Source organism: Herpailurus yagouaroundi, unplaced genomic scaffold (genome assembly GCF_014898765.1).
Source record: "Herpailurus yagouaroundi ecotype Mexico unplaced genomic scaffold, PumYag 202, whole genome shotgun sequence".
NCBI lineage: Eukaryota > Metazoa > Chordata > Mammalia > Carnivora > Felidae > Herpailurus > Herpailurus yagouaroundi.
In genome coordinates, this window is record NW_024412433.1 from 1,017,391 (window position 1) to 1,033,753 (window position 16,363).

At 61.8% G+C, this 16,363-nt stretch overlaps 1 protein-coding gene and 1 long non-coding RNA gene across 4 annotated transcripts; one reads left to right on the plus strand and one right to left on the minus strand.

Annotated features, from left to right (window-relative positions):
- Window positions 1–1,821: 1,821 nt before the first annotated feature.
- LOC121014334 (G-protein coupled receptor 35-like) lies at window positions 1,822–6,856 on the minus strand. Of its 3 annotated transcripts, none has more exons than XM_040450445.1 (2): window positions 6,598–6,856; window positions 1,822–3,106 (listed from the first exon to the last, which is right to left on the minus strand). In XM_040450445.1, the coding sequence occupies exons 1-2, from the start codon at window positions 6,834–6,836 to the stop codon at window positions 2,179–2,181; spliced, it is 1,167 nt and encodes a 388-aa protein (XP_040306379.1). In that variant the 5' UTR covers window positions 6,837–6,856; the 3' UTR covers window positions 1,822–2,178. The 3 variants fall into 3 exon arrangements, with proteins under 3 accessions (XP_040306379.1, XP_040306381.1, XP_040306382.1); XM_040450447.1 differs by having other exon boundaries at window positions 5,072–6,712; XM_040450448.1 differs by lacking the exon at window positions 6,598–6,856 and adding an exon at window positions 3,257–3,648.
- LOC121014335 (uncharacterized) lies at window positions 2,471–4,668 on the plus strand. Its single transcript, XR_005783163.1, has 3 exons — window positions 2,471–2,562; window positions 2,821–3,070; window positions 4,564–4,668. It is a non-coding gene; the product is annotated as an uncharacterized LOC121014335 (long non-coding RNA).
- Window positions 6,857–16,363: the final 9,507 nt, after the last annotated feature.

Below are 16,363 nucleotides of genomic sequence, written 5' to 3' on the forward strand. Positions count from 1 at the left end.
GAGGGGCATGGACTTCCCGGGACGCCTTCTCTCTTTCTGATAATTATCGGCACTCGGGGCGCCTGGGTGGCTCAGGCGGTTAAGTGTCCGGCTCTCGGTTTCAGCTTGGGTCACGGCCTCCTGGTTTGTGAGTTGGAGCCCCACCTCGGGCTCTGCGCCGACAGTGCACAACCCGCTTGGGATTCTCTCTCTGTCTTTCTGCCCCTCCCCTGCTCTCTCTCTCTCTCTTCTCAACATAAATAAAGTTAAAAAAAAAAAAAAAAAAAAAGAACGTTATTGGACACTTAGATTCTGCCCAGTCCTGGGAGGTTCTCTGAGTCCCTCCCCGTCGGGGATCTGTCCTCTGCAGCCACCCAGACCCATCTGCTTCTCGGGGACTGCAGATTATGCCACTTCCTGGGCCGCACCTCACTTTATCTGACTGCTCATACTTCCTCTGCCTGTGGCCAGCTGGCCTGGGTTGCCAAGCCCTCAGCAGCCTGAACCCTCCAGACGCTCTCCCGGGTGACCAAGGCCTGGTACAGAACAGTGCCCTGGCCAGATAAAATACCCCAGAGGTAATCCTAGTGGAGGGAGAATGAACTGTGTCCTCCCACATTCTGGGCCCTATACTCCTGATGATGCAGCCTCAGAATGAATCTGCTTTTTTTCAGATGCCGGTCGTTTGCTAATTAATGGCAAGCCCAATCCTCATCAATGGCCAGACTGCCCCCTAAGCCCTCTGGGCCAGGGCTGGGGGTGGTCTGTGCATACATTCATGATAGAGGTTCTTCCACTTGGCCTGGCACAGCCCAGAGGCTGGACTCTGGTGTAGGATACTGAGCGCGTGGGCCGTGATTAGGGTTCAGAAGTCAGTTGTGGGGATGCTTAACCTCTCTGATTTTGCTTCTGCCCCATTTCTTGTTCTTCCAGGAATTTTGTGCAAAGTCCAGCTGCCTCCACTTGCTGGGAGCCAGGAGAGGCCGGAGGCAAAGGTTGTGCACACGTCCCCTCTCCAAGCCGTAGACTGGGGAGGATCAGCAGCACCCCTGGGGCCAGGATCGGACAGCAGGATCGGGCAGCATTGTGGCAAAGCTTCACGGGGCCCCCCCGAGTGTGGCTCTTCCCGGGCACGGGTCCACCCAAGTGGGGGCCTCCCTGAGCACCAACCTCGCGAGGCAGGGCCCCCTGAGTCCGCAGGCCCCTGGGGCCAGGACACGGCCGCCATTCTGGCCCCGATCACACACGCGGAAGAAAGAACAGGACAGGGAGGCTGTTTGGTGCCCGGGGACGCAGGTGGGGTGGGGTTTGAACCCCAGCCCTGCTTGGACCAGCACCCCGGGCGGCCTCTGGAAGGCTCTGGCTGCTCCAGCTCGAGGCCGGATGCCCGGGGTCCCACGCAGGGAGGCAGAGGGGAGGTGGGCACAGCGCACACCAGGCTGGGCGTCCACGCTTCCGCCTGGGCGGGCATCCGGGCCACCAGGCAGGGCCGCCAGCTTCCCTGGAGGAAGCACAAGGGGAGTGTGCCCCCTCGACAGACCTCGGCGGTTCCTCGCCGCCCCCAGCCCACCCCCAGGCTAGTGCGGCTGGCTGTGCAGCCCCTACGAGGGGTCGAGGGGCCCTGGCCCCGCCTCGGCAAGGGAGAGAGCAAAGCCGCCCCCGGCCCTCCAGATGGCTGGGCGTGCTGCGGGGTGGGAGCAGGTGGGAGGACCCGAGGAGAGCCCCCAGGTGGCTGGCCGTCTAGGAAGACGCCCCGGCCCTCCTACCTCCCACCATCCGAGTATGGGCAGCACACGCGTGTCCAAATGCACAAACGCATGTGCGCACACACACACACAGCCCTGAGAGGGTCAGGGGAACAGCTTTATTCCAACCGCTGTAGGTTGGCCGCAGAAAGCTGGCCATCGAGGCCTCCAGGCACAGAGCAAGCGTCCACCCCAGTACCCCAGGGGTACCAGACCCTGGGCACTGCAGGTGTTGGCCCGATCTCAGGGCCCCAGGGGTTGACCTCGCTCAGTCCTCCCACCCTCTTCCACCCCGGGGATGGGCGCATCACCACCGCGGGGTCCGTGCCTGGGTCGTCGCCACCCTGCCAGGCCCCCTGGAGCCTGCCCCCATCCACGGTGAGCCGGGGCGCCCCCAGCAGGCAGCACCTCCCGGAGAGCCCGGGACCCGGCCCGCGTGCCCGCGACTTGCGTCCTAGGCCAGGGTCACAGAGAAAGAGTCCTGGCTCCTGTGGGCCTTGGCAGTGGGCACGGAGGCTAGTGCCGACGCCTCCTCCTGGAACTCCTTGGCCGTGAAGTAGTAGCAGATGGCGTCCAGGCAGCAGTTGGCATCTGAGAGCTTGCTGGTGACGTAGAGGGCGTAGCAGAGGGCCGGGGTGGGGGCGCTGCGGCTCGCGGCCACGCGCACCGCCAGCACCACGTGTAAGGGCAGGAAGCAGGCCACGAACACAACCAGGTTCGCCCAGACCATGCGGGTGGCCCTCCGGGTGGCCTCTGCCTGGTCCGTGTGGGCGGCCGGCCCCTGGCCCAGGGCAGCGACCACCTGCAGGGAGCAGAAGAGCAACACGGCCAGCGGCAGGTAGAAGCCCAGCAGGGAGAAGGCCGTGGTGTTGGAGCTCTGCCGGGAGACGCTCAGGAAGCAGAAGCCGCCCTCCCGCACCCCCAGGGCCCACCGGAGCACCAGCGAGCCCGTCACCAGCGCCCAGAGCGCCGCGCACACGGCCACGGCCTGCCGCGGGGAGCGGAGGGCGGGGGCGCGCAGCGGGTGCCGCAGGGCCACGTAGCGGTCCACGGCGATGGCCGTCACCAGGCTGATGCTCATGTACCTGTTCGTCAGGTAGACGCCCTGGGAGAGCTGGCAGAACAGCGTGTCCTCGGTTCTCTGCTTCAGGGAATACAGGAAGAAGGGCAGGGCGCAGAGCAGGCAGAGGTCGGCCACGGCCAGGTTGGCCATGTAGATGTGCGTCTCCGTCCACCGCCGCAGGCGGCAGCAGAACACCCACAGCGCCAGGCCGTTGAGCAGCAGCCCCAGCGCCAGCAGCAGGCCCACGTAGGCGTCCACGATGTTCTTGACCCAGTAGGGCCAGGTGAGCTCACTGGAGTGACAGGTACCGTTCATGGTCCTGCGGCTGCAGGAGAGAAGCAGGGATGAGGAGGGCTGGGGGGGGGGGGGGGGGGCCGCCCCTGGGGCCAGCGAGGCCCCGCCCACCTCTGGCCAGGGATGCAGGAGGTGAGCACGCCACACACCCCCCACCCCCCCGCCCAAAACGAACCTTCCCAAAGAAAATCCTAGAAATCATCACGGGCTCTGAAGCACCCTCCAGGCCACACCCCTGCCCGCTGGACGAGTCGGGGAACCGAGGCTTTCAGAGGCCTGAGGGGGGCTCAAGGTCACACAGCAGCGAGCCAGCCCAGGGCTGGGACTAGATCTCCTGGATGGCGAGGAAGGTGGGAGGGGCTCAGGGGCTCGGTCTCCACTGGCCAGCGCCCAAATCCTGAGGGCCCCCCACGGTGCCAGCTCTCAGGACAGGGAGCCCGAAGGGCAGCCAGCCTGGCCCCAGCCCTTGCCGCTCTCAGGTGGCTCCAAGGAGAGACCTGAGGGCCATCCCCTGCCCCCTCCCCCCTCCCCCCACCCAGTCTCTGGCTGCCCGGGTGCTGACGTGCCGTTTAGGCAGCGGGGCTGCAGCTCAGGACAGCCCCCCAGGAAACCCCGGAGCACCCTTGTCCCCCCTCCCTCCCGTGCCACCCGGGGCACCACCACCTTCCGAGTGCCCTCCCACCCCAGTGCTGTGCCCTGGGGTCCACTTGCAAGGGCCCCTTGAGCCCTCTGTGGTCAGAGGTCCGGACCCACGGTTCAGAACAGGCCTCCGGGTGGCACTGGGGCGTCCCCTGCTCCATCAAGGCCACTGTTAAGGCCTCACCCTCCACCACCCTCCACCACCCATACACCTCCCTTGGACAAGCTCCGCGACAGGGCCCAGGAGGGCTGGGACCGGTCCCCCAGGGCCGGGGTGGACCTGGTCAGGGGTCTGACACACAGGGCCTGGCCTGTGATGTAGGGATTGGACTCCGGACTCACCCGAGCGCCGGGTGAGCCTTGGCCTCCCGAGCACAAAGGGGTTCTGGTGTCACACATGTGGGGTCATGGAGCACTTGTGTGAGTGACCGGTGTGCCAGTGCCTAGCACAGGGAACACACTACCAAGCCCCCACCTCACTTCCCCCCCCCCCCCCCCGCTGGAAGGGCCTGGAGGGGCAGGGTGGGCGTGGCCTCCCCGCCCCCAGGAGCACCAGGCCCTGGGGGGAGGGGTGCTCCCTGCGCTTGGGGTGATAAGGAAGGGCGGGTCCTGGGCGAGCTCTACTGCCTTGAGCCCTCCCCACACGGGAAGAGAAGAAATATCTAGAACCATTAGGTTCATTAGTGCCTGCAGCCGGGTGGGAGGGAGGGGGACTCGTTTCCTCAGCCGCAGCCCCCTGGGAACCTCCAGACCACAGTCCTTTAGGGAAGCGGGAGCACAGATTTCAGCTCGAACAGAAATACTCCACCAAATCATCCCATTTTATCTCCGGAATTTTCAAAGGGCGGCCCTGCCAGCAACCAAAGCGTTATGAGCCTTCACCATGGTTTCCGCTCTCCGCGCCCCTGACGAGGGGCTCTCCTTTTTTTGTTGGTTTTAAGGAGTCTGCTCTTCTCGCTGTGCTGTGAGTGACACCCAGGTTCTGAGGCCCCTCAGACCACAAGCCAGCCGGGCTCCACAGGCCCCGAGCCCACCACCAGCACTGACCACGGGGATCCTTCCTCCTTGCCCGCCCCGCCCTCGCGGCCGCAGCTCCCCCCCCCCCCCAGCATGTGTGAGCTTCCCGGGGGCTCAGTCAAGGCCCCCCACCAGCCCAGATTCCTCAGAACCTGCTGGGAAGGTACCTCAAGGCCCCACAGAGTCACGGTGCCGCCGTGGGGACCCCCCCCCCCCACCCCAGACGGGTCCAGCAGCGGTGAACGGTTGCTACCCTTCCGGCTGACCTTGGGGGGGGGGGCAGGATGAGATGCCCGGGGCCGCATGCGGTTGGGTGTCTGGGAGTATGACTCACAGGCTGGCCTCGGTGTGGCCCGAGCTCTCCTCACCGTCCCAGACAGGGCTTGGCATGGTTTTGAAGGTACCCGGTGGGGTCCCGAACACTTGGCCAGATCGGGGGGCCCGCATCTGTGTCCTTGGGGCGCCTCCCGTACAAGCCCGGGAAGTCAGGTCGCGGGTCCAGCCCAAGTGGCACGGGGCCGTCCGGAAGCCACCGATGGCACCGCACGTCCTGCCTGTGTCTGGCCCTGGCGTGGGGACCTGTGTCCAGAGCAGGGCCCCCGCTGTCCTAGTGTCCTAGTGGCCCCACTGCCGCACGGCCAGCGCAGAGCGCTGAGTGACACGGGCTGGGAGCTTCCTGCTGGGGGGTGGGGGGGGAGGGGAGCGGCACCTCCCGGGTACCGCTAACTTCCTGATGGCGCCATCAGTCTGCCTCCTCACGCCAGTGGAAAGGTGTCCTGGATTCTGCACTGAGGCACCTCTGTAATGACCCGACAGGGGCCTGGGGTCGGGTCTGGGAGGCCGGCCCACCCCACGGCCCCCGGGGCCCCACAGACGCCTTGAGCGGGACCTGGGGCAGGGACTGGGGTGCAGACCCTGGGGCCTGAGCACCGTAGAGGCCTCTGGAGCCGGGGCCCTGTGCAAGAAATACTCCAGGATCCAGGACGGACGCACGTGGGTGACCGAAGCGTCGCGGAGCCAAGATCCCCGCGGCGGGAATACGGCGCGCAAACTTTGCTGTTCTACTTTCTCAAGCGCCGGTCCCAGCCCACAAAGTGGGTTTCAGGGTCTCGAATGAGGTGCGAGTCCCGGCCCTGGAGGAGACCCCAAGTTGCTTTCCATTTGTTGCCCACGCTGGACGCCCCCCCACACACACGGAGGGCGGCTCTCCTTCCAGATCATCGTCCTCACAAAGCACCTCTGGCAGGATGCTCCCCTGAGCTCCCCCCCTCACGCTTCCGAGACCCCACCACAGCCTCACGCCCTCTGAGACCATCATACCCTCACGCCCGCCGAGACCCTCCTCTCACCCCACCCCTTCCGAGACCCCCCCATCATTTCCTCACCCCCTCTGAGACTCCCCCCACCATACGCTCACTCCCTCTGAGACCCCCCCATCACCCCCTCACCTCCAAGCTTCCCGGCTCCAGATGGGAAAGTGGGGGCAGCCCTGGCCGACTGTCCCCCGACCTTAAGGCAGGCAGGTGGCAGGGTTGGCGGACGACAGAGCGCAGGTGCCGGGACCGCCACCTGTGCCGGCTCAGGGCTGCCGGGGTAGTTTCTGGGAAGGGAAGTGGGGAGTGGCATGGCCTCCCCAGACACGTCTGCGGAGACGGGGCGTCCTAGAAACAACCCGAGAGAGAGCGAGACCGCTCCTCTGACCCCAGCCTCTCTACCCATCCACCCTGCAGAGTGAGGGACCTTTCCGGGGCAGGGCCCCCCGGGGCTGCAGGTCGGTGTCCCCCGCCCCCAGGGCCAGCATCCCCCGGCGGGAAGGCCACACGCGCAGGCACCCTCCAGGGCACACCCGCCGCGACCCACCGACGTGTGTGGGCACAGAGGCTCCTCCGGGGCCGGCGGTGCGAACCCAGACAGGCGACTTCCTGTGGCTCTGCGCGCACGGGGCGGCCCTGCTCCAGGGGCCTCCTGGGGCGACCTCCCCACTCTGAGCTCACGCCGAGCCTTCGCGTCTTCCTCCCACTTAGCCCGGCGCGGCACGCACAGTGTGGCAGGGACCCGACTCCTCGTCCGTTGCGGCTTCCCTCTCTGCGCCGAGCCATCACCACCACCCCTGCTCATTGGCGGAGGCAGCAACCGAGGCCCCCAGAAGGCAGTGGCTGGGCCGGGCCTCCTGCCCCTGTGACCAGGGCCCCCTCCCCCACCACAGCAGCCCCAGGCACAGCCCTCCAGAGCCCGCCTGCCTCCCCCTCCTCCCCCGCCTCTCTGCCCCTCTCTGGGGGCCCCACCCTTTCCTAGCGCCCCGTTCGGTCTGGTTTTCCTTATAGAATTTCTCATGAATTAGAAGAGCTCTTCCGTGTACTCAGTTCTTGCCTGTGGCTGGGACCCGCCTGCTGTCGGACACGTCAGTGCCTGGTGTGGAGTGAGGCCTCCCTAAAGCGTTTTAACCAGTGGGCGGCGGCCTCGAAGGGAGAATCCAGCCGGCGACGCGTGCCGAGGAAGAAGCCGGATTCTTGGCTCACGGGCATCCTGTAAACAGTAGTGGCCTCGACTCAGAAAGCGTCTGCCCGGGGTGGGCTGGGGCGTCGGAACCTTCCCTCTGCCAAGCTCCCTCCCTGTGCGGGGCCGGGGCCGGGTCCTTTCCCCCTCAAGCCCCACTGGACCCCGCGGGTTCAAGAGTCCTGACCTTGCAGGGCAGGCCCCAGATGCCAGACCAGGCCCGTCCTCTGGCTGCCGGGCCGCCTCAAACCGTAGCGACGGGCCTCCGCAAAGCAGCGCTTGCGAGGCCCCGCTCGCTGCCCCGAGACCCACCGCGGAGCCCCTGAGAGCCTCCACCAGCCGGGGCACTGGGGCTCAGCGGACCTGCACCCCCTGGCCGCCACCCCTGCCTGGGGTCCCAGTCCCCGCTCCTGCTTTGCACGCGCAGAGCCCACGTGGCAACCCTCGCGTGGTGGCTCCTTCTTGCCCTTCCTCCTGGCCCTCGCCCCTCCGAATGGTTGGGGTTGGAGGGAAGAGGGCCACTCGGCTGATGTCAAGATGACACGTCACTGCCCTGCTGAGAGCCGGGAGCCTCCAAGGGAAGTGAGCCCGGGGGTCTGAGTCACTCCACAGGAGGCTGCTGGATGGGGCCCAGGGGCGGGCCCAGGAAATGCTGAGCCCCTGCCTCCGGGGGGCTTCCCTCCTTGGGTGGGAAGCGCGCCCCTGCCCACCTGGGTCACGTGGAAACCAAGTGCTGAGAATGGGGGCATTCAGGACCCTCACCTAGGAAGAGGGCAAAGGATCCTGAGGACACTGGGCAATGCGGCCGCCCAGGGTCGACTCCCTGAGCCAAAACGTGCGTCCACTCTGACCTAAAATGAGCGTCTACTCTTGGTCTGCTCCCTCTTCTGCACCCACGCTTGGGCCCTGCCTGGGCACCACGCTGGGCACAACGCTGAAGCAGGCGCCCCAGGAGCGGGACCCTGCACTCACATCGCCTCCGACTCCTGGGGGTTCACAGAGGGCAGGACCGGAGGCTTCTAGGAGGAGGTGGCCAGGGGCAGGGAGGGAGCAAGCTGCAGGAGGAGCAGGAAGGGAGCCTCAGGCGGACAGCGGGCAGGGGCGTGGCTTGACTGTCTGCAGGAGCCACGGCCCTTTCCTCCGGTTCGGGGGTGGGGGGGGGCGGGGGGAGCCTGAGCGGAGCCCCGAGAAGCAGAGCCGAAAGCTGGCCAGGGGGCCGCCTTCCAAGCCACACTGGGGGTCGGGTGGGTCTTTCACGACCTCCCGGTCCCCCCACGTTGGAGCCTGAAGCCGAGGCACGCCAGGCCCCCCAGCCTGCCTTCACCGGCCGCGCTCACCCTTTGCTCGGTGGGTTTGCGCATCAGCCTCCAAGTACGAAAACGTGGCACCAGAGCATGGTTAATCCTCACGCCCGAGTTGTCGGCAGCCCCTCGGATGCTGTGCCAGAGGCCAGCGCCTCACCCCTGCCCGGCCTAACCCCAGGCACCTGGGGGTGGAACCAGCCAGGCCTCTGGCACGGAAGCCGTTGCCACCGCTGACACTTTCTGTTCCCCTGTCCCCGGCAACTGTCTCTGGGAACCTCCTCCCCCTCCCCCGGTCTGGCCCAGAGCCAGATGAGGACGCCAAGGGGCTGGAGGGGTCCCGGGAGGGGTCAGCTGCCCCCAGCACCCCCGCACCCGAGTCCCCCTCCCCTCCTCAGCTGGGGGGCCCGGCCTTGGGCCCCCCCCCCCACTCTTCTTCACAGACCCTTCCAGCCCTGTCCCCTCCTCAGGCCCCTCGGGCCCCTCCTCCACTTGGCAGCCAGGGTCCCTCTGCCTCCTGGGAAAATGAGACCCTGTCACTTGCTAACACTCTCGAACCGCATGGGCCTGTCCCTAGGTCACCCCCAGGCACTGTCTCCCATTAAGAGGGCTGCTTCTTTCCCAGTGTCCTCAGCCCGGGGTCTTCCCTTGGCATTCAGAAACCAGCCTCGACTCCCCAGGGGGAGGAAGTGGGGGGGGGGCGGTGACACCTTCCTGGCCACACTGCCCCCTTGACATCCCTCCCTCTGCATCCCTCTGGCATCCACCCTGTACCACAGGAAGTGGCCGGGGTGCAGGGAAGGTCAAGGATAAGAGCCTCCCACCCCCCCGGCCTCCAGCCAAAACCCCAGGCCCAGGCCTGCGGGGACAGGCCGTGAGGGGGCACCGGAGGACGGCCACCCTGTTCCCAGGGACCCGCAGGCACATCTGGGGTGGCAGAACAGCCTTACGGGCCTTGGGCCGGACAGCCGGCGCTCAGGACACAACTCGGCCTCCGGCCTCTCGCGCTGCCGATGACCAGTCGGCACACGCCGACACCCCACGGACAGAGGCCCCGCCTCCGGGATGCGCGCCCCGGAGCCCTGGGCGGGCAGCCCTGGCTGTGCCCGGCGCGGTGCTCCTGGTCTTGTTCCCTGCGTTTCTCCTCGGCGTCCCCTTGTGAACCCTCCGTGCCCCAGACAGACCCTGCCTTCAGCCACATTTGCCCCTGGAGCCCCTTTCCCAACCCTTGGCCCTGGGCCCAGGAAGCGCCTCTGCTCGGCCTCCCTGGGACAGAGGGTCAGGGCCAAGTCAGGCGCTCAGACAGCACGTCCACAGCCCTTCCTGGACAGAGATTTGGCCCAAGCAAGGAGGGGACTCAGACAGGAGAAGGCACCACAGCACAAGGGACACTGTGGCAACTTGGGGAATGTGAGGGCATCTTGAGAGAGTTCTCAGGGGGGCCTGAGGGGGTCCTGAGGTCTGCTGACCTTGGCTGGGCTGTTCCCGCCGGTGACATCCTAGGGCCTGTCCCTGGCTGGGCAGCATGGGCACAGGGTCCCCAGGGGTCGAGGCAGGCTGCTCTCCTGCCCCCACCCCCACCCCACAGCCTCACAGATGCACAGGCTCAGCGAGGAGCACAGTGGGTGCCGCCCTCCCTGCCCGTCCTCCTGCCTACCCCACCCCTTCAACAGCAGCGGTGGGCAGCCTCCCCCGACCTGTGCCCTTGGACACTCAGGGACCAGGGACCCGGGGCACCTCCCGCCACCTCTGCTTGTTTTGCCCCGAGGTGGAAGATGCCTCGGGACATCTGGACACTCGAAGATGACAAAAGTGCCCCATCGGCAGGCCGGCCACTGCACGCACGGGGCGTGGGGGATGGGGGTGAGCGGGGACCCGGGCAGGTGCCGGCCTCCAGCTGCCCGGGACAGCTTGCTCACTCCGACAGCTCCTGCTCCCCTCCTCCTGGGCTGGCTCCTCGAGGGGCCCCTGGGGGACCCGGGGGTGGGGTGAGTGGTGGCACCCTGCAGGTTCGTCTCCGCCTCTTCCTGCTCTTGCTGACCCCTGATGTGCTCCTCTGCCCTCCCAGGCACCTTCCCCTTTCTCAGCCCCAGACGGCTCTGAAGGCAAGGCTGGTGGCTGCCCCCTCCCCCAGGTTCCACGCCTGGGGCTGCGGTCTCCCTGCACCCCACCCCCACAGCCGACCTGGGCCCTGCGCTCCCTGCCCTGCCTGGGGAGTCCTCCCCACTCCCTGCGGCCATCCTCCCGGGGATGGCTCCGTTTTCAGTCAGTGCTGCTGGGGCGCAGGTGGGGGGGTGGGGGGGGCTCCATGCCTGTGGACCCCAGGCTGAGGATTGAGATGGGCGGAGAGCAGCGGCTCACCCCTGCCCGAGAGTCAGCTGTGAAGGTGCAGCGCCGGCCACCGAGCCGGGGAAGGGCCACCTCCCTTGAAAGCGGCTTGTCTGGAGGGCTTTTCCCTGCCTCCCCTACTCCAAGGGCAGATGGCCTCCGGCTTGGGTTTGTCTGAGCCAGTCTGTCTGGGGCGGGCCAAGAAGCGCCCGCTTTACCAGCGCCAGGTGATGCCGGGGCAGGGAGCCGCCGCCCCCCCCCCCCCTACCCTGCAGCGCTCTGCCCAGCATTTTGTGTCAGCCCCTGTCCTTGTCTCCGCCCAGGACCTCTGCCTTTGGAGGTCGGCAAGATGCCAACAAGAGACAGGAACAGACTCACAGAAAAGGAGATGTGAGATGCAGAGGACTCACTGGAGATCTAAAAGGGGCCCACGCACTCATCAAATGAGAAACGTGAACTCAAAGTGCACGGCAATTCTGCTTCTCCCCGTCAGATGAGCTAAGTCCCAGCACTCGGCAGCGATCGAAGGCGGGGAACATCATCAGATACGGCCCACTGATCTTCCCCGTGGAGAGGGCCTGGCAATCCTGCAACGTTGGAGATGCCCTGCCCTTTGACCCGGCGACCACACTTCCGGGCGTCTGTCCCACGACAGAGCCATGGGGTTCTGAAAAGGATACTCGAGGGTCTACCCTCGCGGTGCTGTAGTGAAGCGCGGCCTGGAAACCACCCGGACGTCAGTCCATCAAGCCCTGGAGGCATGAGATGCTTGCCGTCCACACCACGGGGCACCAGGAACTCGTAAAAAAAGGAAGGAGAAATATTTCTATCCATTACTCAGTGGTTTTCTCCAGGATCGATTGAAGAACGAAAAATAGTGTTGATGCGCATTTATTATAGCACACCAACAGCTTATATTTTACAAATGGAAGGATAAGCCAATAAATTTGTTTAAAATTAAATCATTACCTATGAGGAACAGGTGGGGGGGAGGAGAAGGGAGCCAGGAATAGAAGCTAGACCTCGAGGGGCACCGGGGTGGCTTAGTCAGTCGAGCGTCCGACTTCAGCTCGGGTCATGATCTCGCGGTTTGTGAGTTTGAGCCCCGCTTCAGGCTCTGTGCTGACGGCTCGGGGCCTGGAGCTGCTTCGGATTCTGTGTCTCCCTCTCTCTCTCTCTGCCCCTCCCCTGCTCACGCTCTGTCTCCATCTCTCAAAAATAAATAAAGGTTAACAGAAGTTTTTAAGTATGTAGCTCTGAATTTGAGTGAAAGGTATCAGTATATCCTTGCACTATGTTCTATCTTAAAAAGAAAAGTTAGTATCTTAATTCTGTCCGTTGACAAGACCTAAAAGCAAGCACCTTAAACATCCAGGTGTTGGTCTGTAGGTGTCATTCCTCCTGAAGAGAAAGAGGGGCTCCTGAGGGCAGCGGACGCTCTCAGGCCTGGGTCAGAACGTGTATAAAATGAGCCTGGAATTGTGTTTCGCCCTAGAGAACGAAGCAGATCCAGACTCTTGGCCACTGTCTAGAGGACTCAGGAGTGACCTCGAGTTCGCTCCCACTGGCCAAAGATAAGATGATCTGAATATCAATAGGAGGGTCATTTCCATGAATTGGAACTCAAAAAAAAAATCGCTTAAATCCATGAATTTGCACTTAAACTTAAAAACGAACGACCTGTCACGTCACGTGTCAAGTAGCTTGCCAAAAACAAACATCACACCTGAACTTGAAGAAGCGCCTGGAGCTCGCCACCTGTGACGAGAGCCACAGAGGGCGTGGGATACAGTAAGTGACGCCCTAGGGGTGCGAGCAGCAAACCCCGGTGTGGGGCCGCTCTGCAGGGCAGGGCATCAAAGGCGAGAGTCTGGAGGGGAGTCCGGAGGGGGGCCGGGCTGCCTCCATCACCCACCTGGGCACCAGCCTCCGCAGCCCCGGCTCCGAACCTGCACCGCCCAGGTGGGAAACTGAGGCCCAGGTGGGGCAGGGACTGGCCCGAGGGTGCCGGGGTGAGCAGAGGAGAGGACCGGAACGCCCAGCCCGGGCTCTTGCCCAGCGCGGACTTGAGGATGCGGCACGCGCCTGGGGCGACGGCCAGGGAAGGAGCAGCAAGGGCGCTGAGCTGACCCTCGGACACGGGTGGGCCGTGGGGGGCGGGAGGGCCACAGAGGTGGGGAGGGGGCGCACGGTCGGGGTGTGAGGGTGACGGGGACTGGGGAGAGGGAGGAGAGTGGGCCCCTCCAAGGTTGAGGTCGGGCCTAGGGCCGGAGCGAGGGGGAGGTCAGAGGGCGGTCAGGGTCAGGGTTAGGACTGTGTTAGGGCAGGGTTGGAGCCGAGCGTTAAGGAGTCGTGAAGTAAGCCTTGAGTTTTTACTTGATACTCGCTTATTCTAAAGCCTTGAGTTTTTACTTGATACTCGCTTATTCTAAAAGTCTGGAGTCCGAGATTCTCTTTCCAGAATTTTGTGTTGGTTTTTTGTTTTGTTTTTAAATGTTCGTTTATTTTGAGACAGTGAGCACGGGTGCGTGAGCAGGGGTGGGGCCGAGAGAGAGAGAGGGCAAGAGAGAATCTCAAGCAGACTCCGTGCTTGGCACAGAGCCCAACACGGGGCTGGGTCCCACGGACCGTAAGATCACGACTTGGGCTGAGATCAGGAGTCGGACACTTAACCGCCTGCACCACCCAGGTGCCCCGTGTGTGTGTTTTGATGAGAGACAAACTCTTTAAAGGCCTGATATACAAGCGAAGCCATTTTAGATTTCTTCTTAGAAAGAAATCAAGCTTTGGTTCAAACCAAAAAGCCTGGCTTGTGGCCCATGTTGTGCACTTGCCTTGTGAACAAGTACCTGCAGGAAAACCGTCTCGTCCCTCACGCATGGACCGATGCTGCTACCTCCCGCATCCCTCGATGGTAAAACTCAGGATTCCTGCTACGCGCTAATCTCCAATCTTTGGAGCTTCTACAAGATGTGAAAAGTATATAACCCTGTAAAACCGTTCATTCTCTAGACGCCGTTCTTCCCTGCGAAGGCGTGTTGCCCGGCAGTTGTTCTAACTTGGGTTCAAGCAAAACTCTTCTTTTAGAGATTCCAAAAGGTTTGTTCATTTTGCACCTCTCTCTCTCTCTCTCTCTCTCTCTCACACACACACACACACAGACACACAGACACACACACACACACACACACACACACACACACACGCACACGCACACAGTTTCATGGGCCCTGCTCTCAGATCTGCTCACCCTCACCTGGAGCACCCCACCTCTGCTCTCCCCTCCCTGCCTGCCCATCCTGCAAGTCCGCCCATGGCAGGCTGCTCCTTGCCAGCCCCACCCGTGCCCACCCGTCCACTTTAACTTCCTCCAGCACATATGTGCTGAGCTGAGTGGGGTCCGGCCTCCTCTTCCAGGCCAGCTCCCGCCACGGTGGGGCTTGTACTCCCGGAAGCCACGCTGCAGGCTTGTGGAAAGCCACCCCGTGTGGCAGCCGGAGGCGCAGTCTAGATGAGAGACCGGACCTCCGCCGTGGTCCCAGCTGTCTGCCAAGCCCTGCCAGAGGACTGTGTGATGGCGCAGGTCAGATCCTCCTGAAGGAGGTGTCCTCATGCACAATCTAGCTCCTCAAACCCCTGCGATGCTCAGACACTGAGGTCCGGACCCCACCGTGGGCAGTCCGCACCCCGGCAGGCACCTAACGGGCACCGTCTTGACTCCCAGCGACATTTGGCAGAGCGCTTCATTGTTCGGTGTTTTAACAAAGTATTGAATAGATTTAAATGTACGGTCGCGTGCACGTTCACAAATTAAGAAATGGAGCTTCCAATGACCTTCAAGCGCCCCTGCATGCTGCCCCAGTTCTGAAACCCTCTCACGGCGCCCCCCAGGGGCAACTGGAGCTGCCGCCGTCTTTGGTTCCAAGGTGGCACACTAGACGGTCTGCTCCCTCCTCTCCGGACTCTCCCCTCACGCCTCTGTCCCAAAGTTGGAGTGCATGGGGCTTGGTCCTGGGCCCTTTTCTTGCCCCATCACACACTCTCCATAAGCAGATCACCCGCTGCCATTGGTTCATCAATTACCAAATGCCCGACTCCAGCTGCCAGCTCCAGCCCAGACTCCTGGACCACACGTGGAACTGCCCCTCAGGCATCTTCCCTTGGACGCCCTAGAAGCACCTCCAGTGCAACTTGTTCAAAACCGACAGGACCCCCCCTCACCTCCTGCTCTAACACGAATCTTCCTTCAAAGTTCCCCATCTCAGAGAATGATCCCCCCCCTTGCTTCCCAGGCCAGATATTTGACTACCATTCTTGACACTCAATTTCCTTCCCTTCTTCGCCCCCTCCCTTCTATATCCCATCAGTCATCAATAAGTTAAATATGCATACTGTAAACCTAACATCACCCATTGAAAAAAATAAAAGTTATAATAAATAAGCCAATAGAGGAGATAAATGGAATACAAAACAGAACATTTGATCCCAAAGAAAGGAGGAAACAGGTACAAAGAACGGATGAGATAAATAGTACACAAATGTCAGGGGGTAGATTTAACCCAACGGTATCAACACTTACATTAAATGTAATTGGTCTGCTGTTCCAATTAAAAGGTAAAGATTTTCAAACTGGATGAAAGAAGCAAAAGATGATAATATACTGTCTGAATGACACTTTATTATTGTTTTTCTTAAGAGACAGAGAGAGAGAGAGCTCAAGAGAGACAGCCCACATGTGAGCAGGGGAGGGGCAGAGAGAGAAGAAGAGAGAATCCCAAGCAGACTCAGTGCTGTCATCACAGAATCTGATGCAGGGCTGGATCCCACGAACTGTGAGATCAGAACCAAGCCAAAATTAAGAGTTAGACACTCAACTGACTGAGCCACCCAGGTGCCCAGAACACACACTTTAAATATAAAGTTAGGTTAAAAGTTAAAAAAAAAAAAAAAAAAAAGTAAAATGAAAGAATGGAGAAAGAAAACGCCAATGCTAATCTCAAGGATGCTGGAATGAGTAAATTAATATCAAAGTTGACTTCAATACTGGGAATATTACCAGAGATTAAAAGGGACATTTCACACCAATAAGAGGATCAACTCATCAAGCATGTCTAACAGTTCTAAATGCGTATTACCCAATTTCGGAGGTTCAAAATATGGGAAGTAAATTAACAGAACTAGCAGGATAAATAGAAAAATCCACAACTGCAATGGGTTATCCTGACACTCTTCTCTCAGTAACTGAGAGAAAACGAATAAGGATATAGCTGACTTGAACAACAATCAGCTTGTCCAAGCTGATACTTAGAGAACGGTGTGCCCCAAAAGAGTATGTAATCCTTTCATGTGCACATATGAACACTCTCTAAAATAGGCCAAACACTAGGCCACAACATATGTCTCAATACAATTAAAAGGAATTAAATCATATAGAGTATGTTCTCTGAATATGATGCAATTAGAAATAACAAAAAGATAGAAGATATCTGAAGAATGCCCAA